General features: G+C 44.0%; 1 protein-coding gene across 5 annotated transcripts in view; it reads right to left on the minus strand.

Moving 5' to 3' along the window:
- The window catches only part of ADCY9 (adenylate cyclase 9), a 453,549-nt gene that overhangs the window by 30,272 nt on the left and 403,067 nt on the right, over nt 1-20,210 (minus strand). For all 5 annotated transcript variants that reach the window (XM_069210454.1, XM_069210453.1, XM_069210452.1 and 2 more), the window contains exon 10: nt 3,943-3,984. In XM_069210454.1, coding sequence (XP_069066555.1) covers nt 3,943-3,984 — 42 coding nt within the window. The remainder of the gene's footprint in view (nt 1-3,942; nt 3,985-20,210) is intronic.

Raw genomic sequence — 20,210 nt, forward strand, 5'->3', positions numbered from 1 at the left:
CACAGCATGCACCACCAGGAAAACAGTCGAGAAGGCGGCAGGATCAGCGTTACAGAGTTGCAGTAGTCGTCTTCGCTACTTTGTTGCAGTTTTGCAGGCTTCCAGCGCGGTCAGCAGTCGATTCCTTGGCAGAAGGTGAAGAGAGAGATGCAGAGGAACTCGGATGAGCTCTTGCATTCGTTATCTAAAGAATCCCAAGAGACAGAGACCCTAAATAGCCAGAAAAGAGGGTTTGGCTACCTAGGAGAGAGGATAGGCTAGCAACACCTGAAGGAGCCTATCAGAAGGAGTCTCTGACGTCACCTGCTGGCACTGGCCACTCAGAGCAGTCCAGTGTGCCAGCAGCACCTCTGTTTCCAAGATGGCAGAGGTCTGGAGCACACTGGAGGAGCTCTGGGCACCTCCCAGGGGAGGTACAGGTCAGGGGAGTGGTCACTCCCCTTTCCTTTGTCCAGTTTCGCGCCAGAGCAGGGCTAAGGGGTCCCTGAACCGGTGTAGACTGGCTTATGCAGAAATGGGCACCATGTGTGCCCATGAAAGCATTTCCAGAGGCTGGGGGATGCTACTCCTCCCCTGCCTTCACACCATTTTCCAAAGGGAGAGGGTGTAACACCCTCTTTCAGAGGAAGTCCTTTGTTCTGCCATCCTGGGCCAGGCCTGGCTGGACCCCAGGAGGGCAGAAGCCTGTCTGAGGGGTTGGCAGCAGCAGCAGCTGCAGTGAAACCCCGGGAAAGGCAGTTTGGCAGTACCAGGGTCTGTGCTACAGACCACTGGGATCATGGGATTGTGCCAACTATGCCAGGATGGTATAGAGGGGACAATTCCATGATCATAGACATGTTACATGGCCATATTCGGAGTTACAATTGTGAAGCTACATATAGGTAGTGACCTATATGTAGTGCACGCGTGTAATGGTGTCCCCGCACTCACAAAGTCCGGGGAATTGGCCCTGAACAATGTGGGGGCACCTTGGCTAGTGCCAGGGTGCCCTCACACTAAGTAACTTAGCACCCAACCTTTACCAGGTAAAGGTTAGACATATAGGTGACTTATAAGTTACTTAAGTGCAGTGTAAAATGGCTGTGAAATAACGTGGACGTTATTTCACTCAGGCTGCAGTGGCAGGCCTGTGTAAGAATTGTCAGAGCTCCCTATGGGTGGCAAAAGAAATGCTGCAGCCCATAGGGATCTCCTGGAACCCCAATACCCTGGGTACCTTAGTACCATATACTAGGGAATTATAAGGGTGTTCCAGTAAGCCAATGTAAATTGTTAAAATTGGTCACTAGCCTGTTAGTGACAATTTGAAAGGAATGAGAGAGCATAACCACTGAGGTTCTGATTAGCAGAGCCTCAGTGAGACAGTTAGTCATAACACAGGTAACACATTCAGGCACACTTATGAGCACTGGGGCCCTGGCTAGCAGGGTCCCAGTGAAACATACAACTAAAACAACATATATACAGTGAAAAATGGGGGTAACATGCCAGGCAAGATGGTACTTTCCTACAACCTGGTACACAGCAAATGTAACATCCGTGGTGGGGTCTCTATAGCCCTTAATGTTTTGGATTTAGGAGATATGTTTTGGTTTTTCTCTGAGACCATGTGAGCCTCAGAACCCCTTTGGTTGGAAAAACAATCTGATGATGGTATCCAAGTAGTGCCAAAGTGGGCTTAACGCCAATGACACAGATAGTCATTTGACTTGCAATTCTTTGACACACACTCTCTATATGAGGAGAACAAAATGCTTTTCAATCCCTAATATTGGATACGGGTATTACATACTGAATGCAAACACATAAGAATCACGCTGTAAGACCATACTAACACCAACATATTTGAAGATAGTACTTCCATTTTCAAGGGTATCTGAGTCAAGGAGGGCTATTAACAACAATCAAACATCTTAGATGATGTAGAATGCATGTCTTTCAACATAAACAACAATAGTGGCATCAGGAAACCTCTAATGTTTTTAACCTATGTGACTAACCTGAGCTTCAACAACAATAAACATGTTTTTTTCAGTGACAGAGCATGATGAGTTTCTGGCACTGGGGAGTACCGTCTTTAAAATAACCATACCTGGAAAATAGGTGAGGTTATTACTTGTGAACACCAGATCTGCATGGGACACCAGGAATCCTTGATGAAGGTTGAATAGCTGATGAAATAGGTCTCAGCATCAGTGATCAGAACTGTGACCCTTTCATTATCTGGTTTGACTTATAATGTCCTTACCCTTTTAGGTCCTTTTCAGCCATACCTTCATGGAGTGTGGGCTTAAGCTTCTTTGACTGCGGGGACCTTAATACACGTGCACTAATGTGGATTCTTCCCATGCAGAATGTTCTCTTCCAACGAAGGATACTTGCATTTGCTAATTACCTGGTGAAAGGTTGAGCACATTGCTCTCTCCATGCTCTATCAGGTTTATTCCTCATGAAAGTCAAGCCCAGAAGTCACATTTAGAAATATCTGTCTGGATACAGGCAGTATGTAAATTAATTTTGGGCTCTCTTTGAGACCTTTTATAATTTTCTTAAAATATGCCCTCCTTTTTGTCGAGTTCCTTTGACTGCTCCTTTGACTCCACATTGGCTGAACACTGATTAGACAGGAGTGCAGTAGTGGTCCTCAGTTCTTCTCACTTCATGAACTATGCATCATTAGTGATTTTTGCTCCGTTTGACAACTCTTTCTCTTCTGTAGCTCTGCATTTAACGCTCAATCCTCCAACAGTGTATGTCCCTCATTATGACCCCTTCCCCACGTCCACATGCATCACCACATTTACAAATTGGCACACACACACGAACAGACACTTCCCCCACCACATTCATGACACGCATACACACCTCCCCCATTAGCACCCCCCCCCCCACTCCCTACCCTTGCGGACAATACTTACTGCATCCGACAAGATGCTCCTCCGTTAGGGGACGGAACGGCGCTCCCACTGCCGCCACCGCCATGCCACCAGAAGACCGCCACACAGAATTACTGGGTGTAATTCTGTAGACGGTCTTTTTCTGGCATGGTGGTGCTGGCAGTGGAACTGCCCAAGCGCTTCCTACCGCCATGATGAATGCCGCCGGATAGCCGGCCGCCTGCGGTGTAGCTATCTGGTGGCAGTTTTAATACGGCGGTCTTCCGGCGGCTGCAGCAGTTTTGGCAAAAGACCGCCGCAGTCATAATGAGGGCCTATGTCTTCTAATTGCCATTCGTCTTCATTTTAAAGCCTAAGATATACTTGTTCTCTTTAGTAGCTTCTTTTGAACTGCTTATCCTGTTCCTATTTATCTCCAGGCGTCAGTAAGGACAGCCTTTCTTTCAACCTTTAACCCTTTCTAATCAATGAGTAGAATTGATAATTGTACTATAAATTAGTATGAAATCATGTCAGTGATATTTTATTACCAGTTTCATCAAGACTTCACTTTGTGTTGATCCCTACCTTAGAGCTCTCTTCACAGTCTCTCATCTGCACCAGATACCATAGCCTGCCTTGAGATGCCTCTACTCTTTTTGTGAATAATATTCTCTCTTATTTTATGTGTCTTTCATAGCTCTATCACCTCACCACATTTGGAGCCTAACGTTTCAAGCATCTGAACTTTTTCTAGTTCACTCCTCCAGTGTTATTGCCTCAGTCTCTGAGATGTATGCAGCAAGATCACTTTCATTTCTCACCTTCTACACTCTCTACACTGTACTGTGTGAAGTGATAGCTCTTTATCTTCAGACCATATTACATTCGCCAATGCCCTTACCACCTCTAACCGCTATTGTCCTCCAATCTTGAAACCATTTGGGCATTATTTATGTTATACACACTGACCAATGCACCTACCTTATTTCAGTCTTACCTACACCTACCATCATGTGAAATTATTAGTAAAATATTACAAAAAAACTTCTTACAGGCTTACCTAATATTTTGTGGCAAATCCATTTCTGGAATTTTGAGGAATCTGAAACAGGAACATAATAAAATAGGATATTAGGTGCCGTACATTGCAATCAACTTACACAAAAAATCAGTTCAAAGGGCTGCTCCCACTGAGGAACTTGCAAGTTTTCTGTCTACGGAAAATGTAATTTATTTTCGTTTGGAATCCACAAGCAAGCATACTATCTGATGGTGGAAAGAACGCCACCCAAACTGATCTAGATGTTGGCAATTACATTAATGAATTATGGTGCCTGCAAGTCCAGCCACAAGTGGACAGCAAACATCTTTGATTATAACAGATGTCACAGTGTAGCAGGGACCACAAAAGGCAAAAAGTAAAGATACGGATTTACAGCAAAGGCTCTTTAGGACTGGTATCATTCACAGATTTGGAGGACTGAATGGACTTTTCTTTCAGCATCTCTGTAGCTCTTTGACCATTAGCAGTATTTTAGCATCATCATGACCCACAATTCTAACCATCTTATTGATGGTATCCAATAAAATTTAATAATGGCAGTGCCACCTTAGGTGTATTTTAAGGAGAATGAAAGTGGCAATAGCTACTGGGGATACAAGGACTGCTCATGGATCTATGGAAAATATAAATTCTGTATAACACTTGTTAGCAACTATTTCATCACTAGCAACAGATCTTCCGCATCAGAATGAATTTTGGAAGAAGGGTTTTAAATATTAAATCCCTATAAGATGATGGGCAATGGCTGTATGACTAAAAGTCAGTCACTTAATAATGTCTGTAGGCTTGCTGAATGTATGCACTGATATCTTTTTATTTTAGCTGCCCCGAGCTGCATCAGGGATGCTGAGACCATTGTTGCGACAACTGCTGATGTTACTGCCTTCGATCTGCTACAGCCATATTATTGTGGTCTCCTGGTGCTGCCAGATCTGGCTTAGTCTTGACCAGTTCAGCCTACGGGTGGTGCCTGCTGCCAACTGCAACACTCCACCCCTCACCCACAAGTAAGAAAACCTGGATGGGAGGAGTGGGGGTGTAATACACAATTACATGGTTCTGTTTGTGAGCGCACGCAGTATGGACATACAAGAGCAGGTTGGTTGCTGAGGCCAGTGATTGGAGTGAGGGGGGAACGTCAACAAGAGCCCTGGAATTCAGCAAGCAAAGCAACACAGGCACCAATTAAGCATATTTAGTAAACTAAGTCAAACACTAGCACCAATTAGCGCAGGAAGCACAGGTGCTCTTGCAACTTGCACTGGTCTGCAACACCCTTCTCTCACTCAACATAATATTATCTACGTCATCCACCTCACTACACTGTATAATGATCTCTCAGGGCTCTGGGCCTCAGCAGGAGTTGGGCCTAAGCTTCTACGGACTGCAGGGTTGGGAACAAAATAGGATATCATTTCGAAATACACAGAAAACACTATAACCAGATAGCCAGAAAGTTTGGCAGAGTCATGCACAACCCAAAAGAGTTAAGAGATCAAAGAGAGGCAAGTAACTCCTTCCAGGTAACTGCTCCGCAATTCACCAGAAAAAACATTTAACAGTTAAAATTAGATCAGGGGAACAATGGCCACACCCAAACAAGGTTTGATCAAATGAAAAAGGAAACAGAAGGGCACAACTAGGAACATGATTTATCCAGAGCAAATCATACTGACAAACGCAGAGCTAATCTCACCACTGATGACGTTTTTAAAAAAAAAACAGAGACCACACAAAATTGAGCTTCATTATGAATATGGGCAACTCGTTCTCAAGACCAGCCAGCGTTCACCAAGGTGTCCCTCAAGGTTGGATCCTTTCCCCAGCCCTCTTCAACCTCTACCCAGAACCTCCATGTGTGATTCTCAGAAATTCTGTGATTCTCTTCCATCTCTATGCCAACGATACCCAAAGGTACTTGAAAATCTTATTCCCAGAGGACGTTGCCCTGCTTTCAAAGACACTCTTAAAGATTCAAAACTGGATGTCCAACCATTTAAAACTCAACTCAACTACAACAGAATTTCTATTGATAACACCTGTGAAAGCAAAACTGCCAGTTCAATAATGGATGCCCAACTTTCCCGCCTTAGAAGGCTGCCAGGCTATTGTCACGAACACTACACCACTCGGCATCACCCTTAACAATCATCTCAATCTTCACAGCCACATAGCAGCCATAGCCAACAGCGCACAACACCAACTTAGGCTGCTTTGGGGCATCAGACAACTGATCTAGGAGCAAGACCTCAAAACAGTGGTGCAGTCTCTCGTTCTCTCCAGACTATGGAATTGCCCCTTCTCTCAGGCGTTCCCAAACTTCACCTAGCCCCACTGAGAGCAACACTACATGCTGCAGCATGCTTCATCTTAGGTCTCAAGACCACATTTCCCCTACCCTGCTATCCCTCCAATGGCTCCACATTGAAGAGCGGGCCCAATTCAAAATCGCTTGCCATTGCCCACAGAGCACTGACCTCCTCATCACCTTCCTATCTAAACGAGAAACTGAAAATCTCCGGAGCTATGAGGGGTCCCAGAAATGCCCACTCCCTGCCACTGGAACCCGCCACCTTCAGGTGAGAACGATATATGAACCAGTCCTTCTCCGGCAATGCCACCAGAATCTGGAACTCTCTGCCTCCCTCAGTCCGTCTAAACACGTCTTGCAACCTTCAAAAAGGACCTCAAGCTCCTCCTATTTGACAGGCATCCAGGTTGATTCACTCTCAACCAGACATTTACTTTGTCCACTGCGCCCTGATCTGCTTTTGTTTTAATGGTCCATATCCTATGACCTGCTGTAACTATCTCTTGTTGTAACTCCTTTACAGATATACTGATGTAAACGTCCAGCTTAACAACTAACCCTCTGTAACCCTGTATCCTGTGTTGTAAAGCCCATGGATGCCTTCGGGCCAAGTCTGCACTACATAAAATTCCAAAAATAAATACATAAATAAATATGGATAATAATTGTCCTTTGTAGTAATGTCCCAAAAAAGCAGATGAGAGAGCAGGCCTCCCGCTGCTGATGACAATTTTAAGCCATAAAAAACATAACCGCCAAAAATGGGACAATGTACCTTGGGGAGGGGGGGGGTGAGGTCTTAGACTTTAATGGACAGCAACAGCTCAGTCACTGAGCAACTGCTACACACGCACAACACCTCAACCCCCAACTCCCCAAGCGCATGCTTCAGAGGACTTCGGATGTCTGTCCCACTGGGTGTAAATCATGCTAGATTAAAGTCATCATAGTGGGGAAATCTTTATCGAGGAACTTCCGCCAGCCAAAACGGGTGAACTAAACACAGCTCTGCAGGATGTCAGCCTAGAAAATCACCCAGCGAGCAGTGTCCGGTAGTGCACTCTTGGGAGACAGTGGATGACAAGGGTAGTCACAATTATATGGAAACATTAGCATCACAGATTATAAGGGACACAAAAAACACACCAAAGACTTCAACAAGCAATTAGCCAATACGTACGCATATCAAACAGGAAGAGGGGCCAGATAGAGTTGATGTAGACAAATGGGACACCTAGGATCAGATTGGCGCTGATAAGCTAACAGTTAACCAAACTGGAACCCACTACACAGAGAGAGAAAAACTATAAGATGTCACTATCAATGCTACAGGACAAGCAAACAATATAACAGGCACCTGGGCGATTTTACTCAAAATCTTTCAATCAACTGTGGATGCTCTTAATTATCAATCAAAAAAATTGGACTTACAAGTGGACTTGCCAAATATGCTGGCAATATTTGTATCCAAAAAAGTAAAAAAACTCAGCGACTTGAGCAATATGGTAAAGCACATGCAAGAAGACACCGACATGCAGGAAGCAAAACGTTGGTGCTCGCCGATTTTTATAAATTCAGCAGCCTTCCAACAATTCAAAGCACACTAATCACAGAATGCAAATCAGACCTGTGCAAGTCTTCCCAGGTCTGCTGGAACAAGCCCTTGATAACAAAAGCCCTGATGCACATAATGACTCAAAACGAATGCTGGCCAACGAGGAAGTGGTGGGGTCACTCCTTGAGCCTGAACCAGAGCCTCCCATGGCACACCAAGAATGAGTTAAAGCTCTAGGGAAGGAAAACTTGCAATCAACTAACGATCAGCATCTGGTCAATGGTAATGATGTACAGAGCACACAAGTGGATATTCATCATTACACATAATGTAAATAACTCTAATCTGAAAACTCCAAATAGTACAAATCGGAATTAACTCAAGCGTTGGGGACTCTCCTACAGCGATTCACAAAATGGCAGCGAAATAGGTAAAGAAAAGCAAGGAATAAGAAATGTAACCAGCCAGTGAATTAACACAAGGCAAAAAAAAAATTCCCAATCTTCAGGAATGCAGCTAGGCCCCTGGGAAAAAGCAAAAGTGAAGGTTCTTGCAGAAACCGTCAAATGAATACCAGAAAACCAATAGAACAGACCACCCAGAAATGTCCGTCCACTCAATGGATGGAAAAATGGAAGATTACCAACAAGAGCAAACATGACAAAAAGGTATCAGTTAACTAGTGCAGAGAGGACAAGTAAACTCTCAAAGACAAAGAAGCTAAAAATTCCACTGGAAAAAGACAGATATGGAACCTTTGAAGGTACTTACTATCTCAATACCACACAAAAGGTGATTGATGGAAGAGGTGCATCCTAGATTGAGGAAAAATACTAAGATTGATGCAATCAGCATAAATACTAATGAACATCACCTTGAGTGAAATTAAATCTATTGAGTTTCATCCCCTGGAAGGTGACAAACAATACAAAGTGACCCTAAAAACCTGGGCCACAGAAAGGTTGGTTAGTATGATAATGACAAACTAACTAAAATTAAAACATTTAACATAACACTTTACTAATGCAGGAAACCAGGGTAACCACATCTCTTGGAAGAATAGTCAATGCCTCAAAGCAATCTAATAGACACTGAAGGGGCGCCGGTTTACTCAGTACCATGCAATCCACTAGGCAAAATTATACCAGTGAACACACCAGGGCAGCAGGGGGAATCTTACCTTAATAACATCAATGTAGAAAAATACTCAGATTGGAGATGGCTGCCACCAGCATTTTAAATTAAGCCCTGCAACTGAAATTAGGCTATAGTGCATATCCACTCCAAGATCACCCAAACCTGCGTCTCAATATTATAATGGAATATTGGTGACCTATTAAACAAACTTCAAAATACCAGCTTAAAAAGTGTTGGAAGGGGTATCATATCATTATGCACCAGGACACATGGTCAACAGGTCTGATTTCACTCCCAGGTTTCATAGAATTCACAAATCCAGCAATAAAATCCCAAATGAAAGGTCAGACAGGACCCCTGACAACATACATCAGCGCATCAATTCAGGCCAAATGTACAACCAGGGCGTACAAGGCTCCTAGAATATCGGTAGTGCTAATGGGCAACTGGAAACTGGTAAACAAAACACTTGCACTGATAAATGCAGTACCTACATCCAAACCAGAATACTAAATGCGATCTCAGAGAAATTAGTAACAACAATAACTGATCTACAAAAACTACAGGGATCAATAGACTTCTCAATTTCTGCTAATTTCAACAGGAACTCAGCGGTTGATTTAGATATTGGAGAATGGGTTACTCCATCACAATTGTGATGGATATCTTGTGTGCTGAAATCTAAATCTTGTGTGCTGAAATCTAAATCCCACAGAATATAATAGGGTTTAGATTTCAGAGGATGGGAACTCCGTCACACTGTGATAAAGTAACCCTTCCGCCAATGTCCAAATCAGGATTTTAATTTGTACCTCACAGGAAAACGTAGTGTCACCAATCCAAGACAAATTGTGGAACATTTATCCGTAGGGAAAGTATCAACCAAAACAAAGGGATAAAAAGAGGGACCTGCTCGTTACAGAGGTCGCTCAGTTGGGCCTAATATCGATAAAAAGGTAGATCCCAGCTGATAGTCCTCCTGCTCCAGCACACTACACTAGAGCAACAAACTCAATAATAGACAACACAATTACATCTCTACTCCTTTTTAGGTCGATAACACTTCTTAATAGAACAAAGGTTTGGACATGATCACTTTCCTCAGAGAACAGAAATACAAACAGACACAACATTCCTTGGTACAGCAGCTCTACACCACAGATGATAAGATTAAAATACTCTGAGAATACAATAACCTGTCTAGAGGAAACAACTGCAAAACTGATAAAAGACTGCCAGAGCACAGAGCTTACAACACCTGAGCACTGGGAGAACTTCAAAGGTAAGCTACTAACTATGCACATCCACCCCAACTGAGCAAACAGACTGACCACCAAATACATGGGTCGCTCAAAACCCAACAAAGTTCTTCACAAAGATGGGCTGTTTGCCAAAAGTGAAGTAAACAAGGCATAATGAAAGAATCAACAAAATAAAGAGATGATAAATGCTTCAGGGAACAAAGGTTAAAATACAGGAAATTTCTCTGGTTTGAAAGGAGGTCGGAGAAAGACAACTTATGGGCAAAGTTGCTATATTCAAGTAAAATCCAAACTCAAAGATGTTTTGGCTGACATTTATCAGCATAGGCCAATGCCCTCACATTATATACAATTCACATATCTCAGAGGAAGGATGGGTAACCTTCTTAAGAAAACACTTCACTATATACAAGTATACTCAAGCCCAAGGCAATCATAGGTACGACGGGATGGGAGTGAAGGTGGGAACAATAGGACTGCAAATAGCCTGGATCAAAATGGTACACTAAAGCCCGGAGTGAACCACAGAGTTACAAAAACCCGACCCTCAAATGGAAATCAAAATCACAAAAATTAATTAGGGTGGTTGTGGAGAAAGAGCGCCGGGACCAAAGGCAGTATCTCAAGGAATCTATAACACCAATTCACAATTTTGGGCAACACAACTGAGCACTGTCTTTAACTCTGCCCTCCAAACCAAAGTGATACCAGACTCATGGAGGCATTCGGTGATCAACCCAATATGTAAAGGTGGTGACAGGGCATTACCTAAGAAAGTTAGACTAATCAAACTGGATTTTGCCATGGTGCAGGCATTTCCACCAACATCTTGGCCCTCTCACTTGGAATTGACCAACAACTGAGAAAGCAAGCGTCTGTATACCTATGCCTCAAGGATTTCAAAGCAGCATTCAACTACGTGCAGCGAGAGAAACTGTAGAGGTAAACTAGCAAGGTGGAAAATACTGCCACTGTTGCTAAGGAAAATTCAACTGTTGTACACTAACAACTGGTCAAGGATCAAAATGGGAGATTGGACACATGTACCAAGAAAAGCGACAACATACTCAGGTTTGAAGCAGGCTTGCGTGTTGGCACCCAAACTATTTAATCTCTAATTAGCAGATCTGACTCGGCAACTGAACAGGGTCAATTCCCATTCTCCCAAAATAGGTTCTTACGAACTATCCAATCTGCTTTATGCCAAAAATTACATTTATCTTAATAAGTCAAACTAAAGATGGTCTTCAAAGACTGACAGACTCCCTTCGAAATCTGCACACAAGAAAATGGAATGGAAATAAACCTTGAGAAGATGAAGGTGATGGTAGTGGGCAAAAAGCAGGAAAATCCCCACGGATATGCCCCAATTGAATACATGAATGTATACACATACCTTGGGGTTTATTAGATTCCAGAGGCTCATTCAAAGCTCACATGGACTAACAGCAATAGGACTGGCACTAAAGGCAGGTTTTCAAACACTGTATAAAACCTTGAAGCGACCTTCCCTACTACAAGATTTGAAAGTAATGCCTGCCTAATTGCTTCCAACTTTGACATATAGTAGTGCGTCTCTATGTCAGGCATGCTAAGTCCTTGGACTTAATAGCAACTAAATTTCTGCAGATATATCTTTGCCTTCCCCAAAAATGCATCTTCAGCACAGATACAAATGCAATTCGGTCTCAGAAAACAAACATTAGCTAAGCACTGCAAATTTGTGCAGATGTTACAGATTAAAAATCAATACTGAAATTTCTTTAAAGCAAATATGTTGGCAAGAAAGTACAAGTTACTTACCTTCGGTAACAAAATATCTGGTAGAGACATATTCTAGTTGCAGATTCCTTACCTTAGAATTTTCCCCCACGCGTCAGACTGGATCCGGAGATTTTTTCTTCGAGCAATACCCTTGCGCGTCGGTAGGTGGCATTGGTCGACTCTGCAGGCGTGGTGGTCGCCGTGATGACGTCGGGAGTAGTACATAGACGCCGCCCTCGCGCAGTGACATCAGTTTCTTTTAACGACTTTCCACGCCAGAGCGCAGAGCCGCTAAGAACATTGATGTTGGTGCGCCAGAGCTAAGGACCTGAAAGGGGGAATCCCTGTCCCTAGAAATCAGTTCGCAAGTGGGGAGATGGGTGGGCGGTAAGGAATAGTGGGATTCCGCGCCCCCGTCCACACATAGGCTGTCCAGCGTGCATGGCCCGGTGGCTGGGTTGAGGACGCGACAGGGCGCCCCTTCCGTGGCCACGAAAGGGATGAAAAGCAGACTGTGGGGGGTGGCGGCAGAAAGGCCAAGGGACCAAGCCGTAGCCCTGGACTCCTTGAACTTCTCCAAGGCCGAGTCTGCTTTGTCTCCGAAGCGACAGGTGCCATCAAAGGGCATGTCCATGAGTGACTGTTGGACATCCCCCGAAAAACCAGAAGTACGTAACCAGGCATGGCGCCTCAAGGCCACTGTCGTAGAAACCGATCTGCCCAGAGAGTCGGTCGTATCCAGCCCACAACGGATGGTGAATTTTGCTGCATCTCTCCCATCTTTGACTGCCTGGGAGACAATAGCACGGGCCTCCTCCGGTATCTGCGGCAGGACTTGCGCAACCGTATCCCACAGGGAGTGGGAATAACTGCCCAAAAGGCATGCGGTGTTCACGGACCGCAGCGCGAGGCTGGAGGAAGAAAACAACTTCTTACCAAACTGTTCCAGCCTTTTGGATTCCCTATGGATGCGGAAGGGAACGCGCCAGAAGAAGAGGACGCCTGGATAACAAGACTCTCAGGCGCAGGATGTTCGGACAGGAACTTTGGGTCGTTCGGCGCAGGCCGATGGAGGCGAGCGATCGTCCTGTTTACAGGAGCCCCTGTGTTGGGTTTGGACCACGTACCCAAAAAGACGTCAGTGAGGGCTTCATTAAATGGAAGAAGGAGTTCAGAAGTAGAAGCCCCAGGCTGAAGCACCTCCGTCAGGAGGTTAGACCTGACTTCGACAGTAGGTAGCTCAAGGCCAACAACCTCAGCCGCCCTACTAACCACCATACCATAGGTAGCTCCCTCCGCCATAGCCACGGTAGGAGGAGACAGCATGCCAGTCAGGAGAAGTATCAAGACCACTGGCTTTGCCCAAGTCCTGTGCCCAGTAGGGTCTTCCTGGTATTCATAAGGGTCCAGGGACCCCTCCAATTCCTCCCCGTATTCGTACCCATAGGAAAATGGGTCAGACCTCGGGCGAATAGGGCCCACTGAAGCCGATGGCGGCGTCGGCAAACGCCGCTCTGACTCCGAGTCGTCGGGGATGAGAATGGGGTTGAGGTCGATAGTGGGCACTACCGATGTCGAGAGCGGCGCTAAACGAAGGTCTCGACTGTGCGACCACCGTCGGGTTGGATCCGCGCACGGATCCGAAGGCGACCTCAGTGGCCGGGGCCGAAGCCGCCGGCGCAGAACCCGAAGGCCCCTCTTCCAAGCCCCTTGGGCCCAAAGGCGCCGGATCGGGGTCGGCACGCCCAAAGATGAGGCGCATGGCCTCATAAAACTCTTTGAGTAGGGCGGGGGTCGCTCCGGCTCCGGGATACTCGGGGAAGCACGGGGCCGACCCAGACGTAGGCTCCGAGGATGGAGGCCTACTTCGTTGGCGCTCGTCCCGCGTCGCGTCGGCTGAGCAACGGGGTGAAGTTAGAGAGCGATGGGACTTCTTCGACTTCTTCTTTTTCTTACCGTGACCCGACGATTTTGATGAAGACGAGTGGTGGTGGCTCCGCGACCGATCTCGAGACCTTCCTCTCGAGCGAGATCGGGACTTACGCGGAGTCGAGTGCCGGGCAGCCATCAGCTTTAGGGACCGCTCCCTCAAAGTCTTCGGATGCATCGCCCGGCACTCGGAGCACGACTTCGGGTCGTGGTTGCACTCGAGGCACCACAGACAAACACGATGAGGGTCCATCACCGAACATGTGGTGACAGTCCCGGCACGGCTTGAACCCAGTCTTCCGGGACATCCTCAACGCACCAAGTTCGCACCAAAAAAAGTCGACAAAACGGTTGAATTCGGCCAAAAAATAGCCAAGGGTAGCTCTCTCTCGGATCAGCGCGTGGTGCCGAAAGAAAAGAACTGACGTCACTACACGAGGGCAGCGTCTATGTACTACTCCCGACGTCATCACGGCGACCACGATGCCTGCGGAGTCGACCGACGCCACCTACCGACGCGCAAGGGTATTGCTCGAAGAAAAATTCTCCGGATCCAGTCTGACACCTGGGGGAAAATTCTAAGTTAAGGAATCTGCAACTAGAAGTCTCTATCAGTTTAGGTAATGCAGCAGTTTATGCACGAGCAAGAAGCTACCGGGAATACTCATTGGACAGACTAAAACCTCTCAAGCAATTACTCGACCTTCAAAAAAACACTGAACAAAGTAATTGTATTACAATCCCCACAAGAAGACAAGATTACCGTTTCCAAATGTTGCTACACCTGGATGCTAATCCCAAAATAGAAAGGCACAGGTTTAGAAATACCCCATCACTTGACCACATGTCAGTCCGGCTAAATTTGACAGAGAACTCAGCATGAAGGCTGTGCTGGCAGCCTAGCACAGATTTAATCCATCTAGTTTGCATTTGCAAAGAACCAATGAAGAGCCAGAGATGCCATTCTGCTCTAAGCTTTCATAGAAAGAAACAGCGTTTAGTGCAGGAATGCAATGATCTGTCACTTACTGAGGCAATCTGTTTTTGTCTGGGGTGAGCTACAAGCAGTGTTTGGCTGGTCTGTCGGACACTCTGGTACTGCCAGGTAGGCCGGCCTGAAAAGGTCCACAGGACAAAAAATACTACCTCCACCAAAAGCTGACCACATAGAACACACTGCAAGTAACACCCTAGCAGGTGGACGCGTGGTACCTGTATGAGGTACTTTGGTGCCTTGATAGTAGTCTGAAGCTTTATATAAATACAACTACAATACAATTACAAGGCAAAAGTGAGTGTTACATTAGGCCATTCAGTCATACCAAGGATCTTGTCCATAGGCTCTGAGAGTGGCTCTCTTTTGGAATACTCATGCAGAGAGCCTCCACATTTTTTTTTATAGTTGGCAAAGTTAATAAAGAGACAAGCATCTTTGTTAAAGCACCAATATGTGGTGATAAAGTAGTTACCAAGATGGAGTATCCTAAACCCTGTGAAGTTCAAGTTACCTTTATCAAGATCTTGAAAAATGCACTTGACCACAGAGGGGAACTCACAGGCACAGAAAATCTGTGGAAATATGGCCCAAGAAATGTTCCCTATTCTCCAATTTTAGTTGATCTGCTTGCCGAGGATTTTGATTAACACAGATAGCTTCCCTCTGAAAGAGGTTATACCTACCATACAGACATTTTTTTAAAAATTGTATCGTTTGGGAAGTCCAGCATGTTTAGTGAGGATATTTTGCTACTAATATGGTGTTTGCACAAAATATCAGAGAACAAACATTGCATGGACAAAATATTGGGTCAGGAATATCGACAAAAAATATTGTGAAGGTAAATTTCTATGGGTAAGCAAACATAAACTACATTTAACACCAGATATATATATATCTCAAAGGTATACATAGATGTGGAGTTACGAATAGTACATCTATACTGACCTCACTGCACTTACCTTCTCGATAGTTTGGTCCTCGATATTTTTTACACAATATTCTTCCCACATGAGATTTGCTTGGTCGATATTCTGTCAGACAACCCTCTAAAATACTTTTTGTTTTCACTTGCCAGTATGTTTATGGGTTTAGATTGGTATTGCTAAATCATCTTCTCCACTGCATGAATTATGCTTGTGTATGGGTGGCTCAAACAAGTCACGGTAGTGTAGAAGCAGTAAAGGACATGATAAGAGCTTATCACTAATTGAATAGAGGAACAAGACCAATATTATCTTTATCTGCCGTGGAACTACAAACATATCTATACATATGATATAGTGAACATAGAATCTAATCAAACGTAAAGTGATCAACAAATTTTTCACCTGCACAAATATATTTTAGTATTATCAAAAACAAAAATTGCCTGGAAACAGTAATCGTCTTTGATATTTGTTCACAGCTCACTGAAGCATCAGGACATGGCAACAGACAGCTAAAGTGTTCCAAACGTATGGAATCTTGATTATTTATTGGTCTCCAATAAAGGAGCGCTTTCTTTTTACAGAGAAAGCTCTACATCATACAATGTGTCAAATAGTTGAAGAGCAGCTTTGTTCACACTGTAAATCAGTTTTTCTACATTCCAAGAATTTTTTTTACACTGACAGGGCTTTCACTTGCACAGCAGAGAAATGACTACATTATTGTCTAAAGGATGAATCCGCTCAAATGAAATCAAAATCAAGATCCGATTGTAGCCCAGTATCAAAGGAAAAAATGAAAAATATGTACTTATGCATATTTTCGGCATATGTACATATGTTTATATGAAAACAAAATGATAATGGCAACTACACAAAAAATCTTAGATTTTCTTGGTGTACGGTTTTTACAGATGACTTTAAAAGAAGTGCACTGTGAGGTGCTTGATATATAAAAACATTCACCTGGTTTTGGAGGAATCACCATGGAGGGTATATAATCTCATAGGGTATTCATTTGAAGAATGAGAATGAGACTGATATGAGGGAAAGGTAGAAATAAATCCACCCTTTTGAAAAACAATCCACTACAAGCCAGAACATTTAATGTTTACTAATATATTAAAACAACACTGGGTTGTACACAAAATCCACTTGAGTCCAAGAAAAAAAAAGCGCCAAGAATGGTACTACAGCGGGTGAGCCCTTGCTGACATATGGCCTTGGAGCCTTAGTACTCTAAGCCCACAACAGCTCTGACATACTGCTAAAACAGATTTTCATATGTACGCAAGTTAAAACTAGCTATAAATTTACTTAGTTTTTGAAGTGTTTAGCTATGATATTTTTATAGCAGTAAGGAATCAGGCGACATGGATTGTATACAGAAAAGAACACAGAAATATTACTTTATTATTCAACATTTTCCATACTAATCCTATGTCCTGACCGGAGGCGAGGATTAAGCTGATCTTTCCACACTTTGGGCCTCATTACGAATGACCGCCACACTCGCGGTGGTTGTCTGGACTGAACCCTGTGCGGTGGTCCAACCGCCACACAACAACCCTACGGTCTGACCACCAGGGAACAGCCAGGTCCGCCAGGATCTTGGATCCCGGCGGCCTGGCTTCGATCCAAATCCACCAGGGCAGCCCTAACTGCGGACTGTGACCTCGTTCTCCGCCAGCCTTTTCATAGGAGTAGTATCGCCATGAAAAAGCTGGTGGAGAACAGGTGCAGGGGCCACAGTGGGGGCCCTGCACTGCCCATGCACTTACCTCCAACCACGCCCAGCACCTGATTGAAGCTTTCCATTACAATATCTGGGAAATTATTCATTGTAGCACACCCAACTATGTCGAACAAAAGCTTTACTAAATCCATCAATATTGTTCCAACAATCACAACCATATTTCGGCAACCACTACTACTGTATATAAAGCTTTCCTATAATCTAATATGTCTCAAGCAGCATCTTTGACATTATTCGAAACTGTCAAATGTATGTAACAATTTCCTTCCACATTCATCTTTGTGATTTATTCATTGTATTGCATTTTCTGTGCATTCACACAGTAATTGCTGTTCAGAAACTGTTCCCAGTAGAAAATAAATTAAGATGAAACAGTGTATGCAGCATATAGTAACACCACTGGATAACAAATACACGCTGTATGAAAAAAGAGTGATTATAATACTCACCATGTTGTCTAAAATATTGAGGTACCATAGAAGCTAATTCTGGGAAGAATTAATTATTAAAATGGCGTAAATATTAGTCCACTGCCCTTTCTCTGTGGCTGTCTTTACATGCCTGAGAATGAGTTCAAGAATGTGCATGTCTTACTCATAGTTATTTCTGTTGTCTCACTACGATGAATGTCTAAGTAAATTCTCCCCCATTCTGTGCTGGATGGCTACTTGCATGTTCTATTATTACCACTGAGGGCACACTTACAAGCAATGCACACTTAAGTGGTGATTCGGGTGACCTGAATTTCCGATACCGGACATAATATGTGCATAGAAGTACTGCAATTATGAGTTAAACCTCTTTAAATGGGGAATAACTGAATGGAGCCCGAATTGACCCCATGGAATTAGACAGACACTCTGATTGGGGGGGGGGGGGGGTAAGGATAGCACACATTTACCATCCTCTTTGCACAGGCAGTAAATGCAAGTGAGGACTCCTGTACGTGGGGAAGGTAGGATAGGAAACTGCTAGACGGGCAGGAGCATTTTACAAGCTCCTCCATGACTTTGCAAAGCGCCAAGTGAGCGCCAGGGAAGGGGTCCAGGTTGAAATGCAGCCCTTTCCTAAAGCAATCTTGCAACAGGATTTCCCAGCCGGTATGTTTGGATCTGGTGTTACGACATCTGGCAAATATGGGTGAGGGAACACGAGCAAGCTGATATTTGTGGAGAGCAGTATTTCAGAACCTGTTTGGAATTTGGAGGCCTAAATGGGCTATTATCTCTGAGTGTTCGACTTACTGCAGGAGAGACACAAAACCATTTTCCTCCACCCTAAAACTGAACAAAATAATACTTACTGCCTTAGGTCTGCCTCAAAAACATATACTTTATTTACTCAGATATGTTCTTAAATAAAGGGAATAACCACTTTGGCTTCCTAACTGGGAACACTGCAATGAAATCTGGACATCATGGATAGGATGAAATATCCTTTGTGGATTATTGAAAAATTGTCATGAGCTGTCCGATTTGATTTGAGTGTCTATCCACTTGTAATATGTAATGCTTTTGTACCCACAGGAAGTTTTTTCCCCCCAAACATTTTATTACTGTGATTCAATGCTGAACTCTACCCTCCCGCACTTCGGCCTAAAACCTCATTTTGGTCTCCCAGCACATCTCCCTGGCCCTCCTTCCAACCTCTGGTTGGTTACAGAGTACATAAATATCGGTGTAAGCATCGAATATAGGTATAAAGCATGCACAGTGCCAGAGAACTAATCAGTAGACGAGCTAAGCAGACAGGCCCAATGCACTCAAACGCAGAGGGGGTCAGCTACCATATTGGTGAGAGGGGTAAGCCAGGCTAGTAAGTTTGATAATATGTTCTCTTAAGTGCTATAGTTAATTAGAACTTTGTAATGTTGGGCACACCATTGAAAACAATGGAGTGCTCTGGGCTTTTAATGGCCAGTAGAGGACTGGAGCTCCAACATTCCAATGTTTTTGTTCACAGCTGTTGCTGTGAACAAGAGCCTCGTGGAGCCCGAGGTAATTTCAGTTCGCTCGGGCTCCATGGGGCCTTTGTTTTATTAGAACAATCTTCCCTCTAGCGGCAGAATGTTCTAATAGCCTTTTAGCCTTTCTATAGATGGGTTATGCTGGCATTTGAGTCCCACTCCCTTTAACTCTGGAGTGGGCCTTTAATGGCCAGTATAGCCCACTATAGTGGGCCATAAGGCTATAAAATATGAGGGGAAAAGTTAACTTAAACTTCTATGTGCAAAAGTCAAGGCCAATGCCTTGACAACTTTATAAGTGTCTCTGTAATGTGATTAAAAATGATTGTGCTCTGTTTTCAAAGATGAAATGACTAACCTAAGTAGTATAAGACACAGCCCAATTCTGCATGAGACACAAAAAAGGGACCATCAAAGAGTGAAGAGGCAAGATATATTTTTAGTATCTTGTAAAGTGTTTTAATGATGCCATCTGAGTCACAGAGCGTTAAATACAGAGGATGAGGGCATCAATAAAGTCTTGAATTTTGAGGTAAACTTAAGTATTTTGTATCATAAGCATTGTTCCCAGAAACAACTGCAGATGATTGGATTAGGGGAGACAGGGGCTGGTTAACCTTCAATTGGATATTTTTATTTGGTTTCTGAATAAGAAGTAT

Source organism: Pleurodeles waltl, chromosome 10 (genome assembly GCF_031143425.1).
Source record: "Pleurodeles waltl isolate 20211129_DDA chromosome 10, aPleWal1.hap1.20221129, whole genome shotgun sequence".
Lineage (NCBI taxonomy): Eukaryota > Metazoa > Chordata > Amphibia > Caudata > Salamandridae > Pleurodeles > Pleurodeles waltl.